General features: G+C 39.9%; 1 protein-coding gene across 1 annotated transcript in view; it reads left to right on the forward strand.

Moving 5' to 3' along the window:
- Nucleotides 1–3,565: 3,565 nt before the first annotated feature.
- The window catches only part of ZYG11B (zyg-11 family member B, cell cycle regulator), a 75,557-nt gene continuing 61,654 nt past the window's right edge, over nucleotides 3,566–17,468 (forward strand). Inside the window, exon 1 of the mRNA XM_082615913.1 lies at nucleotides 3,566–3,760. Within this exon, the coding sequence (XP_082472039.1) occupies nucleotides 3,731–3,760 (30 nt within the window). The 5' untranslated portion in view covers nucleotides 3,566–3,730. The remainder of the gene's footprint in view (nucleotides 3,761–17,468) is intronic.

Raw genomic sequence — 17,468 nt, forward strand, 5'->3', positions numbered from 1 at the left:
TTGGTTGTTATAGATTTCACCTCTGTTTATAAATATGACAATTACCCATTTTCCTATGATACAAAATGCAAACATATATATATATATATCTATATATATATATATATGTATGGTCATTTTCATCTGACTCTTCTTATGGTGGCTTTTGCTTTACAGATATTTTTTATTTCCACATAGTTGAATTTATCAGTCTTTTATAGCATCTAAGTTTTGTTTTATACTTTAAAAGACCTTCCTCACTTTGAGATTACAGAAACTCCCATAGTTCCTTCAAGAAGTTGTTTTTTTTTTTTTAACATTTAAATCTTTGATGTATTTGAAATTTCTCTTGGTGAACAGTGTGATGTGTAGAACCACATTACATTTTTCTAGAATAACTGGCTATCCAGTTATTCTAACACCAAATGTAATGCCACATTTTTTACTGATTTGATACCTTTATTATACAAAATTCTCATGTATATTTGGAGGTATTTTTGGCCTTTCTATTCTATTTCATTGATTACAGGTCAACTGTGCTCCATTCTTTCTTGATGGCAGAGTAGTGGTTTTTTTATGGTGATTTTCCTCCACTACCACCAGGTCCACAGGGGAAGTGATTCTCAGTTCAGACACAGACAGTAAATCATATTGGTCTAAGCTAATATTAGTGGTCTTATTCCCTTTGCTATTTGCTGGTTTATTCATGGCCAGTAGACTTGAGGGGAACTCTACTGAATGGCTACTAGGAATAATAAAAATCTATTAGACATACAAAGGGGGATGTTTACAAGTTGGCAGTTGGATATATAAGTCTGAAATTCAGAAGAGAGGTCTGGAATAGAGGTGTAATTTGGGGAATTATCATTACATAGATCGTATTTAAAGTAATGTGATAGGATAAAATCATTAAGGAGTGAGTATAAATGGAAAAGGAAAGAGGTCAAAGTATTGAGCCCTGGGGCACTGCAGTATTTAGTGTTTTTTTCTTTTTCTGGCTGCAGTGAGACATCTTAGTTCCCTTGACTCGTACCCCCTGCAGTGGAAGCACAGAGTCTTAACCACCAGACCACCAGAGAATTCCTGACACTGCAGTATTTAGAGGTCAGAGAAATGTGGAGAGACCAAGAGCAGCCAGTAAGACAAAGAAGAAACAGGGCAGTGGAGTGTCATAGTAGGCAAGGAGGAGGAATTGATAAGCTGTGTCTAGTGCTCTTGGTAGGTCAAGTAACACTGATGACTGATCGCTGTGAGTAAATGGACATCACTGCTGACCTTGACAAGAGCATTTCAGTGGAGTGGTGAGGGGAAAGCTCAGCTGGACAGGGTTCCACAGGAAATGGGAAAAAGGAAGTGAAGGCATCAAGTACTGTACAGACCACCTTTGTGAGATATTTTGCTGTAAAAAAGAGCAGAGAAATGGGGGCTGGAGGGTCAAGCTCAGTCAAGAGAGGTTTTGTTTTGTTTTAAGATGGAAGAAATACATTCATTTTGGTATGCCAATGGGAAAGAAAAACAGAAAAATCATGACATAGAAGAGAGGAGAATTGCTGGATAGATGTCTCTGAGAAAGTGAAATGGTAGGAACCTAGCACTGTGCTACTCAAAGTGTGACCTGTATACTAGTGATGGTCCACAAAAGTTTGTCACCAGTTTGTGACAGAAATCAAGAGTAAATATTTAGAGATTTTATAGCAATTTGACAGAAAAATTTTATGTCTATTGGATCTAATAAAAAACAAACAAAAAATCTGACTGGAGTAGTCAAAATTCATAGAGACAGAAAGTATTATAGAATGGTTGTTGTCAGGATCTGGTGGGAGGAGGGAATGAGGAGTTATTGTTTAATGGATACAGAGTTTCAGTTTTGCAGGACGACAAGAGCTCTGGAGTTGGATGGTGGTTATGGTAGCACAACAACGTGAATGTAGTTAATGCCACTGAACTGTACACTTAAGAATGGATAGGAGGGTAAAAAAACTAAATCTATATCTATATCTATATCTATACTTGGGCTTGCATTTTGTATGTCTGATTTTAAATTTAATTTTCTAGTAAGTTTTATTGCATTTTACAAAAATATAGGTTTATGGCTAATTGCAGGGAGAAAACAAGTCCTTTTGCACACAGTTTGAGAAGAACTGAGGAGGGTTTGACCTTAGCTAGAAGGCAAATAGTTCGTTTGTAGTAAGGAAAGGAAGGCAGAGTATAGGAGCAGAGTTACAAGCAGAGCAGAGTTATAGGTAGGTTGCAAGTCGTGGTGGTGGTAGTGGTGGTGGTAACTTATAGATGTTCTCTTTTGTTTGCTTCATTTCACAGTAAACTGGAAGCGAAATCATCAGGTAAGTGAGAAGTATTGGGGGCTTCCCTGGTGGTGCAGTGGTTAAGAATCTGCCTGCCAATGCAGGGTACACGAGTTCCAGCCCTGGTCCAGGAAGATCCCACATGCCACGGAGCAACTAAGCCCGTGTGCCACAACTACTGAGCCTGTGCTCTAGAGCCCGCACGCCACAACTACTAAGCCCACGTGTCACAACTACTGAAGCCTGCGTGCCTAGAGCCCATGCTCTGCAACAAGAGAAGCCACCGCGGTGAGAAGCCCGCGCACCGCAACGAAGACCCAACGCAACCAAAAATAAATAAAATAAATAAATTTATTAAAAAACAAAGAAGTATTGGAAGTTTGAAGAGAGAGAGATGAAATAGTTATCTGGTGGGGTAGGGGAGTGATGAAACTGGAGAAATGTAGTAGGATAGCCAAGCATTAAGGGCTTATTTGATGATAATGATATCAAATGTAGGTGGAGGCCAGTCAGTATGATATTGCATTTTTCTCCACTCTACCCCCTTTTGCTACAGGATTACAGTTTCCTCAGGTGAATACAGGGAAAGGAAAGAAGGACTGGAGAAATGAAGGTGAATACCTAGGACTGATTTTCATAATGGACATAGAAGCTAAGCTGTTCATGAAAGGAAATGAGGACATAGGATAGTGTGAAGAATAGTGAAAAGGTAAGATTCTGAGTTTTGGTGGAGCTGAAGAATTTTTGGAGTTGGGTATTACAGGAAGTGAGCTAGAAAGGAAGGAGGTTGAGGTGGGAGAGTTGGGTGATTAAAACTGATATTATAGAGGAGTTATAGTTACTGGAAATGCGAAGACCTAAAGTATGAGCAAGGAAATGAGAGGCTGAGGCAAGGGTGATCCCTAGAGGAGAGGAACCTGAGAAGTTAGGGCATTGGAGGAATCATCTAAAACAACTGAAATCACCAAGAATTATGACAATAAGAATGAATGACAATAAACCAGAGCACAGGGGTCCATAGGTGACCGAAAGGAGTGATAGCTCTAGTCTCCTGTTACGTCGTATGTTTAAAGCTCTTATTTATAAGCTCTAGTTATTTGAGTAAGTGTGGCTCCTTTAAGGGCCTGGGAGGGGGAGAAGCCAGAAATCGGGGGCGGGGCAGATGGGGGGGTTATTGTTGGGACCCCTCCGCCGAGTCTGCGCAGTGAGAGAGAGGAGGCGAGGCCAAGCTCCTGCTGGCGGCGCGGGCGGGGCCTCGGGGGCGGAGACTGCGTTCCGGGTCTGGCTGCGGCTTCAGCTGCTGCCCTTCCAGCTCGTGAAGCAGGGAGGCCGAGGCCTGGGCCAAGCCCGGAGCCGCTGTTCGTCGGAGCCTCCTGGAGCCCCCGCGCAAGTTCAGCCTGGGGGCGGGCTCAGGCCCGGCCCGCCGCGGAGCCCAGGACAGAGGCTGCATGCCCGAGGACCAGTCCGGCGCAGCCATGGTGAGGGAGCGAGGCCTGCCTGAGCCGCAGCCGCCAGCCACCCTGGCCCCCGCGGCCCTGCCCTCCCCAGCTCTGATGCCCCGTCTGCTCCTGCCTTTACCTCCCCACCTTGTTACCTCCCCCTCGGTGACCGACTCCTTCTTCCCCTTGGTCCCCGGCCACCTACTGGGGTGACAGCCCTTCCCCCTTAATCTCTCTCCACTCGGTGACACCCTTTTTTTAAATCACCCCCAGTGACAGCTTCTTTCGCGTTCCCCTTTGCCTATTCCTCCTCGTCCTTTAACCCGACCTTCCTTTTCTCCTCTACCATTTTGCCTTGTTCTCTCTTTTGGGAAGTCTACGCCGTCCTTCTTTTTCCTCTCTCTTTTTCGCTCCTGCTCTTTGCTCTCGCTTCCTACCCCCTTTCACCATTTTATTTACACTGCCCTCTCCTCTCTGTATTCTTTCTCCTTTTCGTCCTCCACCATCCACATTTCCTCTCCCCCTTATCGGATGTCCTCTCTTCCCCGCTCTCACAGCTGTCCCCATTTCCTTCTACGGGATTCAAGGGTCTAAGCAGGAACAATTTGAGGACGATTGCTTCCCAGGAGCTGTAGGGCGGGCAGATAGGGGGTCGCAGGCTTTCTTCTTCCTTTTCTTTTTTGTAGAGGGAAGAGGGAGTTTGGAGGTGTTGGAGAGAGGCTGCAAGCCTTATTACCTAATGTCAGTGCAAAACCTGAGTGATAGTGTGTTTTGGAGTGATGGAGTGAGGCATGGGGTGAGGGCCGGCGTGCATACTATGGCCTTATGAGATATCTAGCCTTTTGACAGAAATAACTTAAAACGTTTTAAAATGAATATTTTTTTGAGTATCTTTTAATGTGGAGTTACAGTTTGGGAAATTTAAAAATAGTTATTTACAAGCTTTACTATTACTCAGAACAAATGGTTTTTGTTTGGAGGCAGAGACCAGAGCATCTGGAGACCGAAAATCAGCTTGGCAGTCAGATTGTGACAGTCTCTTTAATACCTTGTATTATCTTCATTTGTTTTGCCCTCTCTGCTTTTAGTTGGGAGAGCCTTACATTTGCAAATTTTCTCTCTCCTTCCTGTTTCTCTCTCTTGCCTGTTTGAAGCTTCAGTGGGTTTTTCATTGAGTTGGGTTCCACATGGTTTGCAGTTCAGTTAATGAACCCATTGCTCCATTATATGCAGCAATCTAAATTTTGATCTCTGGGAGTAATAAGACATTCTAGTCAAAACGAAGTCCTGGTAATTATGTTCTCCTAGGAGGTTAGTTAATTTCTGATTTTTCCCCATCTGCTTTTTTGGAGAGTGGTTTATTTTAAAGTTATTTAATCGGTGAACTTTCCCTAACTCACTGACTCTGCATTTTTAGGTTGTCATTCTCCAGTGTCTGCCTTCACAACAACCCTTCACATTCACAACTCATCACACTCATTGTATGTTAACCTGTTTCTTCCCCTGAAATGTGAGTTCTTCTAGGCAGTGACTATGCCTTACTTAACTCCTGTTACTACCAGTGCCCAGGCCAAGTAGGTGCTTGAATGATTTCACTTTATGGTCTCATTTTCCTATCTGACAAATATAATCTTGAACTGAAATTTGAGGCGACTAGTGGGCTACACAGAAAGAGTGAGTTTGAGAATCTTATTTTTGGTGCAAAAAGGAAATTTAGTAAGATGTGATCTTCTTTTCAGAATAAAGAGCTGTCCCATCAAATACACCAAATGGCTAGATTTTTGGAAGTGTTAGCCTTCCCACTGAGAATGAATGTATGAGTAGAGGGAGTTATGAACTCCTTTTTGGGTATTTAGGATCCAAAAGTGCCATTTGAGCTGGGCCTGAAAGGTGAATAGGATTTATATAGATCATTTTGGGTAGGGGAAGAATGCTTTGTTGTGAATGTGAGTAGAAAGTAATTAGGATGTATTGTAGGTAGCAGGATTACCTTTATGTGACATGAAGAATGCAGGAATGAGGATGTGTAGTAGGAACTGAGACTAGAAAGACATTAGACATGGTTATGGTGTAGACTTTGTCTCCAACTGACTGGATTTCTCCTTACTTGTTAAAACACATGCACACAGTGTAAAAGTATATGTATGGGAGAGGTGAAGAGAAGGCAAAATAGTAGCTTATTATGAGCTAGGAATTATTCGTAGAGGCCACTTTAAAAAATTTCCTTGTGCAACAGGTTTAGTAGGCACTCAATAAATAGAACCAAACATTATTATAAAGCTTCGTATTTTATATTTTTCAAAATTTTCATTGTTATGTTGTGTTTTGAATAGCTAGGGATGGCTTCCCAAAGGGTCCTACTTTCAGGAAGAAACCTAAAGGATTAAATTACAGGAGTTGTGTTGTGGAAAACCAGATAGGACAAATAGCACATGTGAATGACCTGTGATAGTACTCTCTCTTGCCTGTTAACCCTGCATATCCTGGAGTTCTCAGCTCAGGGAAGTCAAGAGAAACCCCAACTGCCCTGCCTACTCATCAGAAAAAACTCCCAAACAACCCTAAGTCACACACCTCCATTATGTAACTCTCCTTCATAGAATACACATCAATTGTAATTTTGTATTTCTTGCTATGACTTTTCGGTTAATGTCTGTCTCTACCCCCAGACCATAAAAGTCAATGATACAGAAGTGGCTTTTGACTAGCTTCTGAGGGCCAGGTGATGTTCTAGGCATTGTGGTCACAGCGGTTTAAAAAAAAAGACATGGTCCCTTGGGGTAAGGAAGATAGTAAACAAATGTATAATGAGAATAGTTATAAATGCTAAGAAGAAACGAATCAGGGTAAGGTATAAAGTGACATCTATTTGTGTATGGCAACTACTTTAAATAGTATGTTTAGGCAGCAACACTAATAGCTAATATTTATTGAACATGACTGTGTATAGGCCCTGTTTTAAATGCTTTACATATTTTATCTCATTTAATCCTCATAGCAACCCAATGAGGTAAGTATTAGCTCTTTGAAGGTAGAGACTGGGTTTGTTTGGCTCATATTGTATCTTTAACACCTAAATAGTGCCTGGTGCATAATAAGTGCTTAATAAATATTTGTTGAATGGATGGATGACTTTGGGGAGGGTCAGAAAAAGCCAGGGAGGCTTTGTTGAGAAGGGACATTTGAATTGGAGTTTTAACTTATGGGTTTTATTGGGTAAGAGTTTGGAAAGGAAAGCCATTCTTGGCAAAGGGACTAGCTTGAGCATAGAAGCTGAAACTGAAGGATGTATGCAGGGAAATGTATGATTCTAGCATTAAGGGTGTGATAGGATGCAAGACTAGGTGAGCCTAGGGTCAAATTATGGAGGACCTTGAATCACAGGCTCAGGAGTTTGGGCCTCATTGTAAAAACTTTGGGTACCTTGAAAGATGTGAAGGAATTATCATAAGAGATTTTGAGGATGATCACTCCAAATCAATATGAAACATGATTTGGAGTGTCAAGAGCTGTTGCACTAGTCTGGGTGAAAAGGAAGTGTGTGAACTTTCACCCTTACCTTGTGGTGGTGGTGGTGATGATTTAAATTGGAGGAAGGAGAGTATAGGGAAATGGAATAGGAAGATCTGACACACCACTTTTTGGCTAAGTGAATTTTCCACAGAGGCATTACTAAGGAGTTATAGAATCACTAACAGCTTTGCAATTTTGCTCTCTGGGCCTCGGTTTTCATATATTATGCTGCCTTTAGGGATTTATGAGAATATGAAAACAAGGTAAATTTACCATACCAAAGTCCTTAATTTACAAACAGTAAGTCTCCCAAAGGTCATATGTTAGGTCATATAGAGGGAGAATTAGCACTTCCCAACCTTATTTAATTTTTTAAAATAGTTTTTATGTGATATGAGAAAGGAGTAATTTTAATATATATATATTTAATATATATATTTTATTTTTGAATTATATATATAGGTTATTTAATAATATACTGAACAAAATACCTTAAAACAAATTTCAGCCATTACTGTTCAACAAATGACACATTAACATAAGATAAAGCATATTTTTAAATGAATATAATAACAGTGTAGATTGAAATTAATTATGCTTATGGCATCAAAATAGATAAGAACTGACTTTTTAACCTTAAATTAGGAATTCTTGCTTTTTTTGTACTTTAAAAATCAGCGGGTTTTCTTAAAATTAATTTTTATTGGGCTATAGTTGATTTACAATGTTGTGTTAGTTTCTGGTGTACAACAAAGTGAATCAGTTATACATACATACATCCACTCTTTTTAAAATTCTTTTCCCATATAGGTCATTACAGAGTATTGAGTAGAGTTCCCTGTGCTATACAGTAGGTCCTTATTAGTTATCTATTTTATATATAGTAGTGTGTATATGTCAGCCTCAATCTCCCAACCCCCTACCCTGCTTCCCCCTTGATAACCATAAGTTTGTTTTCTACATCTGTGACTCTATTTCTCTTTCGTAAATAAGTTCATTTGTACCGTTTTTTAAGATTCTCCTTATAAGTGATATTATACGATATTTGTCTTTCTCTGTCTGACTTACTTCACTCAGTAGGACAATCTCTAGGTCCATCCATGTTGCTGCAGATGGCATTATTTCATTCTTTTTTACAGCTAAGTAATATTCCATTTTATATATGTACTGCATCTTCTTTATCCATTCCCGTTCCTTCATCAGTGGACATTTAGGTTGCTTCCATGTTCTGGCTATTGTAAATAGTGCTGCAATGAACATTGGGGTACATGTATCTTTTTGAATTATTCTCTGGATATATGCCCAGGAGTGGGATTGTTGGATCATATGGGAACTCTATTTTTAGTTTTTTAAGGAACCTCCATACTGTTCTCCATAGTGGCTGCACCAATTTACATTCCCACCAACAGTGTAGGAGGGTTCCCTTTTCTCCATACCCTCTCCAGCATTTATTGTTTGTAGATTTTTTTTTTTTAAGATGTTGGGGGTAGGAGTTTATTTATTTATTTATTTATTTTTGCTGTGTTGGGTCTTCGTTTCTGTGCGAGGGCTTTCTCTAGTTGTGGCAAGCGGGGGCCACTCTTCATCGCGGTGCGCGGGCCTCTCACTATCGTGGCCTCTCTTGTTGCGGAGCACAGGCTCCAGACGCTCAGGCTCAGTAATTGTGGCTCACAGGCCTAGTTGCTCCGTGGCATGTGGGATCCTCCCAGACCAGGGCTCGAACCCATGTCCCCTGCATTGGCAGGCAGACTCTCAACCACTGCACCACCAGGGAAGCCTTGTAGATTTTCTGATGATGGTCATTCTGACTGGTGTGAGGTGATACCTCATTGTAGTTTTGATTTGCATTTCTTTAATAATTAGACATGTTGATCATCTTTTCATGTGCTTTTTGGTTGTATGTCTTGTTTGGAGAAATGTCTATTTAGATCTTCTGCCCATTTTTTGTTTGGGTTCTTTGTTTTTTTGATATTGAGATGCATGAGCTGTTTGTATATTTTGGAGATTAATCTCTTGTCAGTTGCTTCATTTGCAAATATTTTCTCCCATTCTGTGGGTTGTCTTTTTGTTTTGTTTATGGTTTCCTTTGCTGTGCAAAAGCTTTTAAGTTTAATTGGGTCCCATTTGTTTACTTTTGTTTTTATTTTCATTACTCTAGGAGGTGGATCAATAAAAATCAGTAGGTTTTTATAATTTTTCTGTTTTGTTTCTAAGTGACAAAACAAAAAGAATGGTTCTAGGCTGTTGCTTGCAAGCTTGTCTCCACAAATAAAACATTGGAGGTACGGATAGTTTATTTCTAATATTGAAAATCCAAATTGGATATAACTAACATCACATTTCTTTTTTTAATACTTAAAAAAAATACTGAGATACCTTGATGTACCATTTAAGAATCCTGATAAGATAAATTCACTCATTTACTCTTATTTCATCATCAGTGCAGCTTGTGTTTCCTGTCTTTAACCAACAGTTCATTCTAAGAACAAAAATAATTTAAAATTACTGTGTTGTTCTGTGTTCAGATGAAGTTATAACAACTGAGTGACTATAATATGATGAGCCAGTTTTCTCATTTCCACTGATTCACACATATTCAGTGGATAAATTTTTGGATACTCTCAACTATTCTGTTTTTACAGGAGAAAAATTTAAATAATTATTTTACTAGATGGTCAAAAATATACAAATCGGTGTTTACATGTGTATAACTGAGTTACTTTGCTGTACAGCAGAGATTGGTACAACATTGTAAATCAACTATACTTCAATTAAAAAAAATTTTTTTTTTTCTTTGCGGTACGCGGGCCTCTCACTGTTGTGGCCTCTCCCGTTGTGGAGCACAGGCTCCGGATGCACAGGCTCAGCGGCCATGGCTCACGGGCCTAGCCGCTCCACGGCATGTGGGATCTTCCCGGACTGGGGCACGAACCCGTGTCCCCTGCATCGGCAGGTGGACTCTCAACCACTGCGCCACCAGGGAAGCCCAAAAAATATTTTTAAATATACAAAATGAAATAGATATCAATGTTGAATTTAATGATTGAATCATCCATGAATTAGGAAATGCTGGCTAGAACACTACTTTTTGCATAGGTTCTAAAGCTAACCCTTAAAAACATATAACCAATAAGTAGCAGAAATAGTCATTATCTGCAATAGAATAAAAGGCATTTTTAATGCTAATAATTAAAATGGGAAAATAATGTTAAAACGAAATTCTTTTTCTTTTTACAGAACTTTTTTTTGTTTTTGTTTTTTTATTTTTGGCTGTGTTAGGTCTTCGTTGCTGTGCACGGGCTGTCTCTAGTTGCGGCGAGCGGAGGGGGGGGGCTACTCTTCGTTGCAGTGTGCGGGCTTCTCATTGTTGTGACTTCTTTTGTTGCGGAGCACAGGCTCTAGGTGCATGGGCTTCAGTAGTTGTGGCATGTGGGCTCCGGAACGCAGGCTTAGTAGTTGTGGCGCACGGGCTTAGTTGCTCCACAGTGTGTGGGATCTTCCCGGTCCAGGGATTGAACCCATGTCCCCTGCGTTGGCAGGCAGATTCTTAACCACTGAGCCTCCAGGGAAGCCCAAAACAAAATTCTTGAATGCTGGGACATTTATTTAGAGAGCATGATCTCAAGCATTTAGTGAGCACACAATGTATCAGATGATATACTAATTAATCTTTACAGTTCCATGAGGTTGATGATGCTTTCTCATTGCACAGTTAAGAAAACTGAGGCTTTGAGAAATCAGGTAACTTTCCTATAGTCATATACCTAATAAGTGACAGAACAGGATTCAAGCAGAGGTTTGTCCAACCGCTAAGTCTGCTACTTCAGACACCTTCCCTGTACTCTATGAGACTGTAGGAATATAAACTGAATACAGGCATTTAAAATATTTGTACCGTTGTTTCCATTATAAGAGTAATTCATATTTATTGAATATGTCAAAGGGTATATATAATTTTATGGTTCTTGATCCATATTGCCAAATCGTCTTTCCACAAAGCATTTGGAGAGTATCAGATGTTGGTGGCATTCTGTGTTTAGCATTTAGATACCTTTTTAACATTGAAAAGCTTGAGACACGTGACAGGAATATGCTTTTAGAATACATCAGTTGGGGGTAAAAACCAAAAGGCTGGTAGAAATTAAGTATTATTTTAAAGTGATACTGCACTCTTAATTCTAACAGCATCTACTGTGCACTGAAAGTGTACATTTCAAGATATTATTGTGGACAGAGCATACCTGGTATGCATGTAAATTTGTGGACTCTTCACTACGCTTAAGGAACCTGCAGTTTAGGCCCCGCTAGTTTATAGTGGTCTTATAGCGCTGCCGCAGCCACACAGATTGTACTGCACAACTCAGGTGGCAGCTGTACATATGGCCAGCAATGGGTCTACAAAGATCCTGTGTACTTGGCAGCATCTAGCACATAGTGGGGGCTCAGCAAATAGTTTTGCATAGTATACTAGGATTCTTAAGATCTAATTCTTTAATGAGCTAATCATTTTATGAGAAAAAGTCGTTGCATTTCCTGCTCAGTAATACTGAGCACACATGCTGTTTATCGTGCCTCTAGTTTTGCTTACACTGTTACTTTAGCCTAGAATGCTGTGCCCTTCTTGATTATTTAACCTTCAGGTGTCCCCTTAAACCCTACCTCCTTGTGAAGCCTTCATTTACCCTCAGGCAGCCTTGGGTTCCTCCTTTCTTGTTTGCCTCCCCTGTACATTGTATGTGCTTTGGTTACAGCAGTTACCCGGTGGTGGTGGTATTTTTGTTAAGGAGACTGGCTCCCTCTCCAGATTAGGAGCTTCCTGAGGGTAAGAACAGAGTTGTATTTTTTCAGCTTCATGTCTTAAGCACTTGGCATAATGCATGAGACACAGTAAGTAAATAAATATTTGTTCAATGAAAGAATGTGTGTATTTTGTAGAGAAGTGCATAACGTGATGTTAACTGAGACGTGAGTCATGAAAAAGGGGAAAAAAAGGTGAACACTCTGTACAGGTCCCCTGAGGGGAAAAAGAGTTTTGATGGGTAAGAAATTTTGGATCAGATAGTTTCTCATACTAGCATTAAGTGATACTTTTGACCTAGGATAAACATTTCTGTCCAGAAGAGTTCATCAGAAAGAGTTGGGGAAGAAGCCAAATGATTTCAAGATGAATTGCAAAGCAATATCCCTTTGTATAAAAATTTGCAAATTATTTGTCTATAATTTGTGGAGGTATCCTTCTGGAGAACAGAATATTTAAATACAGATAGTAAAGAATCAGTGACTGGTAAATGTAGAGGGGTGGTTAATTATACATTTTGTTAGCTCTGTATACAGATCTTTTTTCTTTTTTCCTATCTCCAGTTCTCCCTCGTATAAACACTTTTCTTAGCTCTCAAAAGCATCTTAATGCCTGTTCAATGTCATATTCTCCTTTTCTAAGGGCATTTAAAAAAAGTTTCAATGTTCTTAGTTACGTAATATCAGTTATATTCTTTTCATAGGCCTTTTAACCTATGGCAAATCGTTTTACCTCTCTGTGCCTCCATTTTTAAATCTCTAAAGTGAAAAGGTTGTATTAAATCCTCTCTGTGATCCCTTCCACCGCTTAAAAAAATGTAGTAAGATTCTAGCATGTTAAAGGTAAATATTTTAGTAAAGTAGATATATTCTATTACCTATAGTACTGTGGAATCAGGGTATGCCGCTTTTTTTTCTTTCTTTCTTCTTTATAAATTTATTTGTTTTATTTTTGGCTGCATTGAGTGTTCATTGCGTTGGGTCTTTGTTGCTGTGCGCGGGCTTTCTCTAGTTTTGGTGAGCGGGGGCTACTCTTCGTTGCGGTGCTCAGGCTTTTCATTGCAGTGGCTTCTCTTGCTGTGGAGCTCAGGCTCTAGGTGCACGGGCTTCAGTAGTTGTGGCATACGGGCTCAGTAGTTGTGGCTCGCGGGCTCTAGAGTGCAGGCTCAGTAGTTGTGGCACACGGACTTAGTTGCTCTGGGGCATGTGGGATCTTCCCGGCCCAGGGCTCGAACCCGTGCCCCCTGCATTGGCAGGCGGATTCTTAACCACTGCACCACCAAGGAAGTCCCAAGCTGCTTTTATAGGTGTTAATTTTGTGTAAACTCCATATATTACCCAATTTTTCACACCAGAAACCCTTCATTCAATTATGTTAATATTTCCATGGTACTTTAGTATTTTAAAGACACGTTCATACACATCCCATTTATTCCTCACTGCCATTTTGTGAGGTAGTCGAGATGGAGGTTTAGCACTGGTTTTACAGATAAGAAAACTGAGAAGTTAATGTATTTGCCTAAGGACACACAGCCATTAAGTAGCAGAGCCAGGACTGACTGCAAGCCCAGTGCTCTTTCCATTATTAACCGAGCTTCTCTGTTTACCATATTATATTTCAAAACTAATGCTAGGAAAAAAAAAAAAAAACTAATGCTAGTAGTTTAGAGGAAAATAATGCTAAAGTATATCTTTGAGTTGTTGATTCCTATGATCTGCTCATCTGCTCAGTGATTACTGACCTGAATTTTTGTTTTGTTTCTTAGAATAGCTTTATTACATGAGCTAAGATGGAAGGGAAGGGGATTTGTTTACCTTTGCAGGCCTTGATCTTTTTTAGATAGAAATCTAGCTCCTTGCCCTTTAACACACAGCCATTTGCCACACTGCCCAAGCCTTGAAGTGACACATGCAAGAAGCTTGCCTTACCTGCATTTTTATTTGGTGTCTAGGGATCTCTGAAGAGTAGTTGGTGGTTTTTTTTTTGGTGGTTGTTGTTTTTTCTGGCTGCGCCACATGGCATGTGGAGTCTTGTTTCCCTGACCAGGGATCGAACCCATGCCCCCTGCAGTGGAAGCGCAGAGTCCTAACCACTGGACCGCCAAGGAATTCCCTAGTTGGTGGGTTTTTTTAAAAAGAAAAATAATTCCCCTCAGTCCATGCCAAATAATTCAAAAGATCTGTACCCTTGAGCACAATATATCTGTGCCTTTGGTACTACCTTCTTGACCTTCTCCCTCATTCGTAAAATGATTGTATTTGGGGAAAGAGAAGGTAAAGGGATTAAATCAAATCTAAGGTTACATTAGGTGTTTATTCCTGGAAGTCTAACTTGGTTGAATCAGTAGTAAAAAATACAAGGGGAAAAAAAACCCCATAAACTAAAAAGAGATTTCCCATGGAATACTACTAAAATGAGGAATCAAAGATTGTTCCAGTATCGGAAGTTTCTTATATCAAAATGAACTCAAATGACATTTGTCTTTCAATCCCATTGTTTAATTTCAAGGCTAGACTTGGGACTTAATATTTCTCTCTAGACATATAGTCTCTTTCTCTAGGAGCAAATAAGTATTTTAAATACACCTAATAATAAATTTGTGCTTGACTGTTTATTCATTCAACAAACATTTAGTGCCTAATACGTAATAGGCATTTTGTTGGCTCTGGGAATACAGCAGTGAACAAAACATAGTGTTTGTTCTATGGAGTTTATATTGTGTAGTAGTAGCTAACATTTATTGAGCATTTAATATATGCCAGTCACTGTTCTAAGTGTCTTTCACCTAAAATTTACTTAATTCTGACAACAATCCTGTAATGTAGGTACTGTTATTGTCTGTATTTTTACAGATCAGGAAACTGAGGTATGGAGAGATTAAGTATTTATGCCTAAAGTTATTGTTTTGTAAGTGGTAGAGCTGGCATTTTAATCCAGGCAGTCTGACTCCCAAACCCATGCTTTTCACTGCAGTGTTTCATAGTCCTTCAGAGAGATGTCAGTAAAAAAATTTATTTCTAATACTGAAATTGTCAAGTTTGTAATCTTTGTAGTCACCTGGTTTCTGGTCCAATCTTTAGGAAAAACTCATCCAGGGTTACAAAAAAAAGGAGCACTTTCAGAGCCGTTACCTTCTATGGGAGGATCTGTCAGTCCTAGGAGCCTTTCAGGTAGGAGATGAGATTTTTGAGCCTGTCATATGAGTAGGAACTGAGACAACTACATAAAGCCAGGACCCTAACACCTAACAAAATGCCCACACCACACCGTTGGTGAAAATGTAGACTAAAAAATATCTGCCTGATGGTGTAGGGAAACACAGGAACTTATTTATCTTGACGTGGTCTCTGGATGGGAAAATTCTCTCTTGAGAATTTACAATCATGAACCTTCTGCCCTGTGTGTCTGAAACTTGAATTTATATAACTTGTGCAAGATCATGACTATTAAGTGAGAAGGGAACATTTACTGAGTAATTACTGTGTTAGGCATTGTGCTGGGGGCTTTAAACACATCTTTGCCCTTCATCCTGACAGTAGCATCATGAGATAAGTACTAATATTATCCCCATTCTACAAAGGACAGGACTGAGGATCAGAAGAGCTAGGTAATTTGCAGTATAACAGCGCTGAATTCAAATCTTGGTCCAGTATTCTTCCTGCTAAGCACAATGCCTCTGGAAGCATCACTTCATTTTTGTGCCTCAGCTTCCTTAACTGTAAAATGAAATTTGTAATATATTTCCTTTTACTTCCTTTTGCTTCATAAAGTTCCTTTTTTACTTCATAAAGTTATCAAATGAACTAAAGGATGTGAATTTGCTTTATTCATTGTAAGCTACTGTTACTGGCATCATCTGTAAAGTGTATTTTTCCTTTTAATTAAGCGAAAGAGAGACCTCATTATTCAGCAATTTTGAAGTCCACAAGGTCTGTCTTGAGAAATTAAGGCAATCTGAATACTTTTTGTGTCAGATATTTCCTGAAGTAGTTTCATGAGAGAAATAAAATGAATTTTGAGATAAGTTACCATCTAGTAACTTACTAATTCATTCAACTATTAATTTATTGGATGCATTTTTGAGGACTTTAGTTCCCAAATATAAAAGATGCCTGGGGCTTCCCTGGTGGCGCAGTGGTTGAGAGTCCGCCTGCCGATGCAGGGGACACGGGTTCGTGCCCCGGTCCGGGAGGATCCCACATGCTGCGGAGTGGCTGGGCCCGTGAGCCATGGCCGCTGAACCTGTGCATCTGGAGCCTGTGGTCCGCAACGGGAGAGGCCACAACAGTGAGAGGCCCACGTACCGCAAAAAAAAAAAAAAAAAAAAGATGCCTGATCTATGAGGATCTATTTCATTTTTTATCATACCAGCAACAGTGGAAGCCCCAGTCTCCTCCAACAGTAGACTACAATTGCAATATGTAGTCAATTCTCAGTGTCCCCCACCTTCCCACTTGTTAGAAATAAGTAGCCCACTGCTCAGAATGCTGAAATGCTTCTTTGTCATGACCCTGGCAATATAGTCACAGAATGAAGCTTTTAAATATATAAAACAAAGCAACCAACAAATTATATAACTAAGTCACAGGGAAGTGACTGAGTATGCCTCTAGCTGAGTATTGCATAGATGACTAAATACTTCAAGGAAGGAGAGTATAAGAAAGAAAATTTAAAATTTAGGAGGATTAAAACAAAGCCATGAGAAGAAGGTTAGGAAGAGCTAATGAGTATCAATGTATGATTCCACAGAGACTCCTCATGAAGAAGTCTGCCTGATAATTGGAAGTGTTGCAAAGCTCCTACTAAATATGTACGATACAAATTTAGTTTGTTGGAATTCCAGTAATTTCTTGGAAGAGAGCTTTGTAATCAGTGCCTCAGCAATGTTGTCTTGAGTTGATAGTAGTTTTTTTGTTGTTACTAGTTTTTTGGGGTTTTTTTTGCGGTACACTGGCCTATCACTGTTGTGGCCTCTCCCGCTGCGGAGCACAGGCTCTGGACGCGCAGGCTCAGCGGCCATGGCTCATGGGCCCAGCCGCTCCGCGGCATGTGGGATCTTCCCGGACCGGGGCATGAACCCGTGTCCCCTGCATCGGCAGGCAGACTCTCAACCACTGTGCCACCAGGGAAGCCCTGTTACTAGTTTTGTATCTTAATTGTGAATTATCATTGATTTAACTTTATTATTAATCTAGTGTGTGGTGATATAAATTTGCATTAATAGAACTTTTGACATAAAATTTTCCAAATTTAGACTTTGACAATGTATTGTTATTCAAATAGGAAACATCCATTTTATTGTTAAAGCAGATGTCTACAAAAGTCCCTTGTAGTGATACTTCTTTGTTAATATGGTTCTCCATTGGAACTTGGGAACCAAGAGGGATGGGTAGGCTGTGAGGTTTTTTTGCCCCACTTAAGTGGGCCATAGACAAA

This window comes from Mesoplodon mirus (assembly GCF_964341445.2).
Source record: "Mesoplodon mirus genome assembly, chromosome: 3".
NCBI classification, from domain to species: Eukaryota; Metazoa; Chordata; class Mammalia; order Artiodactyla; family Ziphiidae; genus Mesoplodon; species Mesoplodon mirus.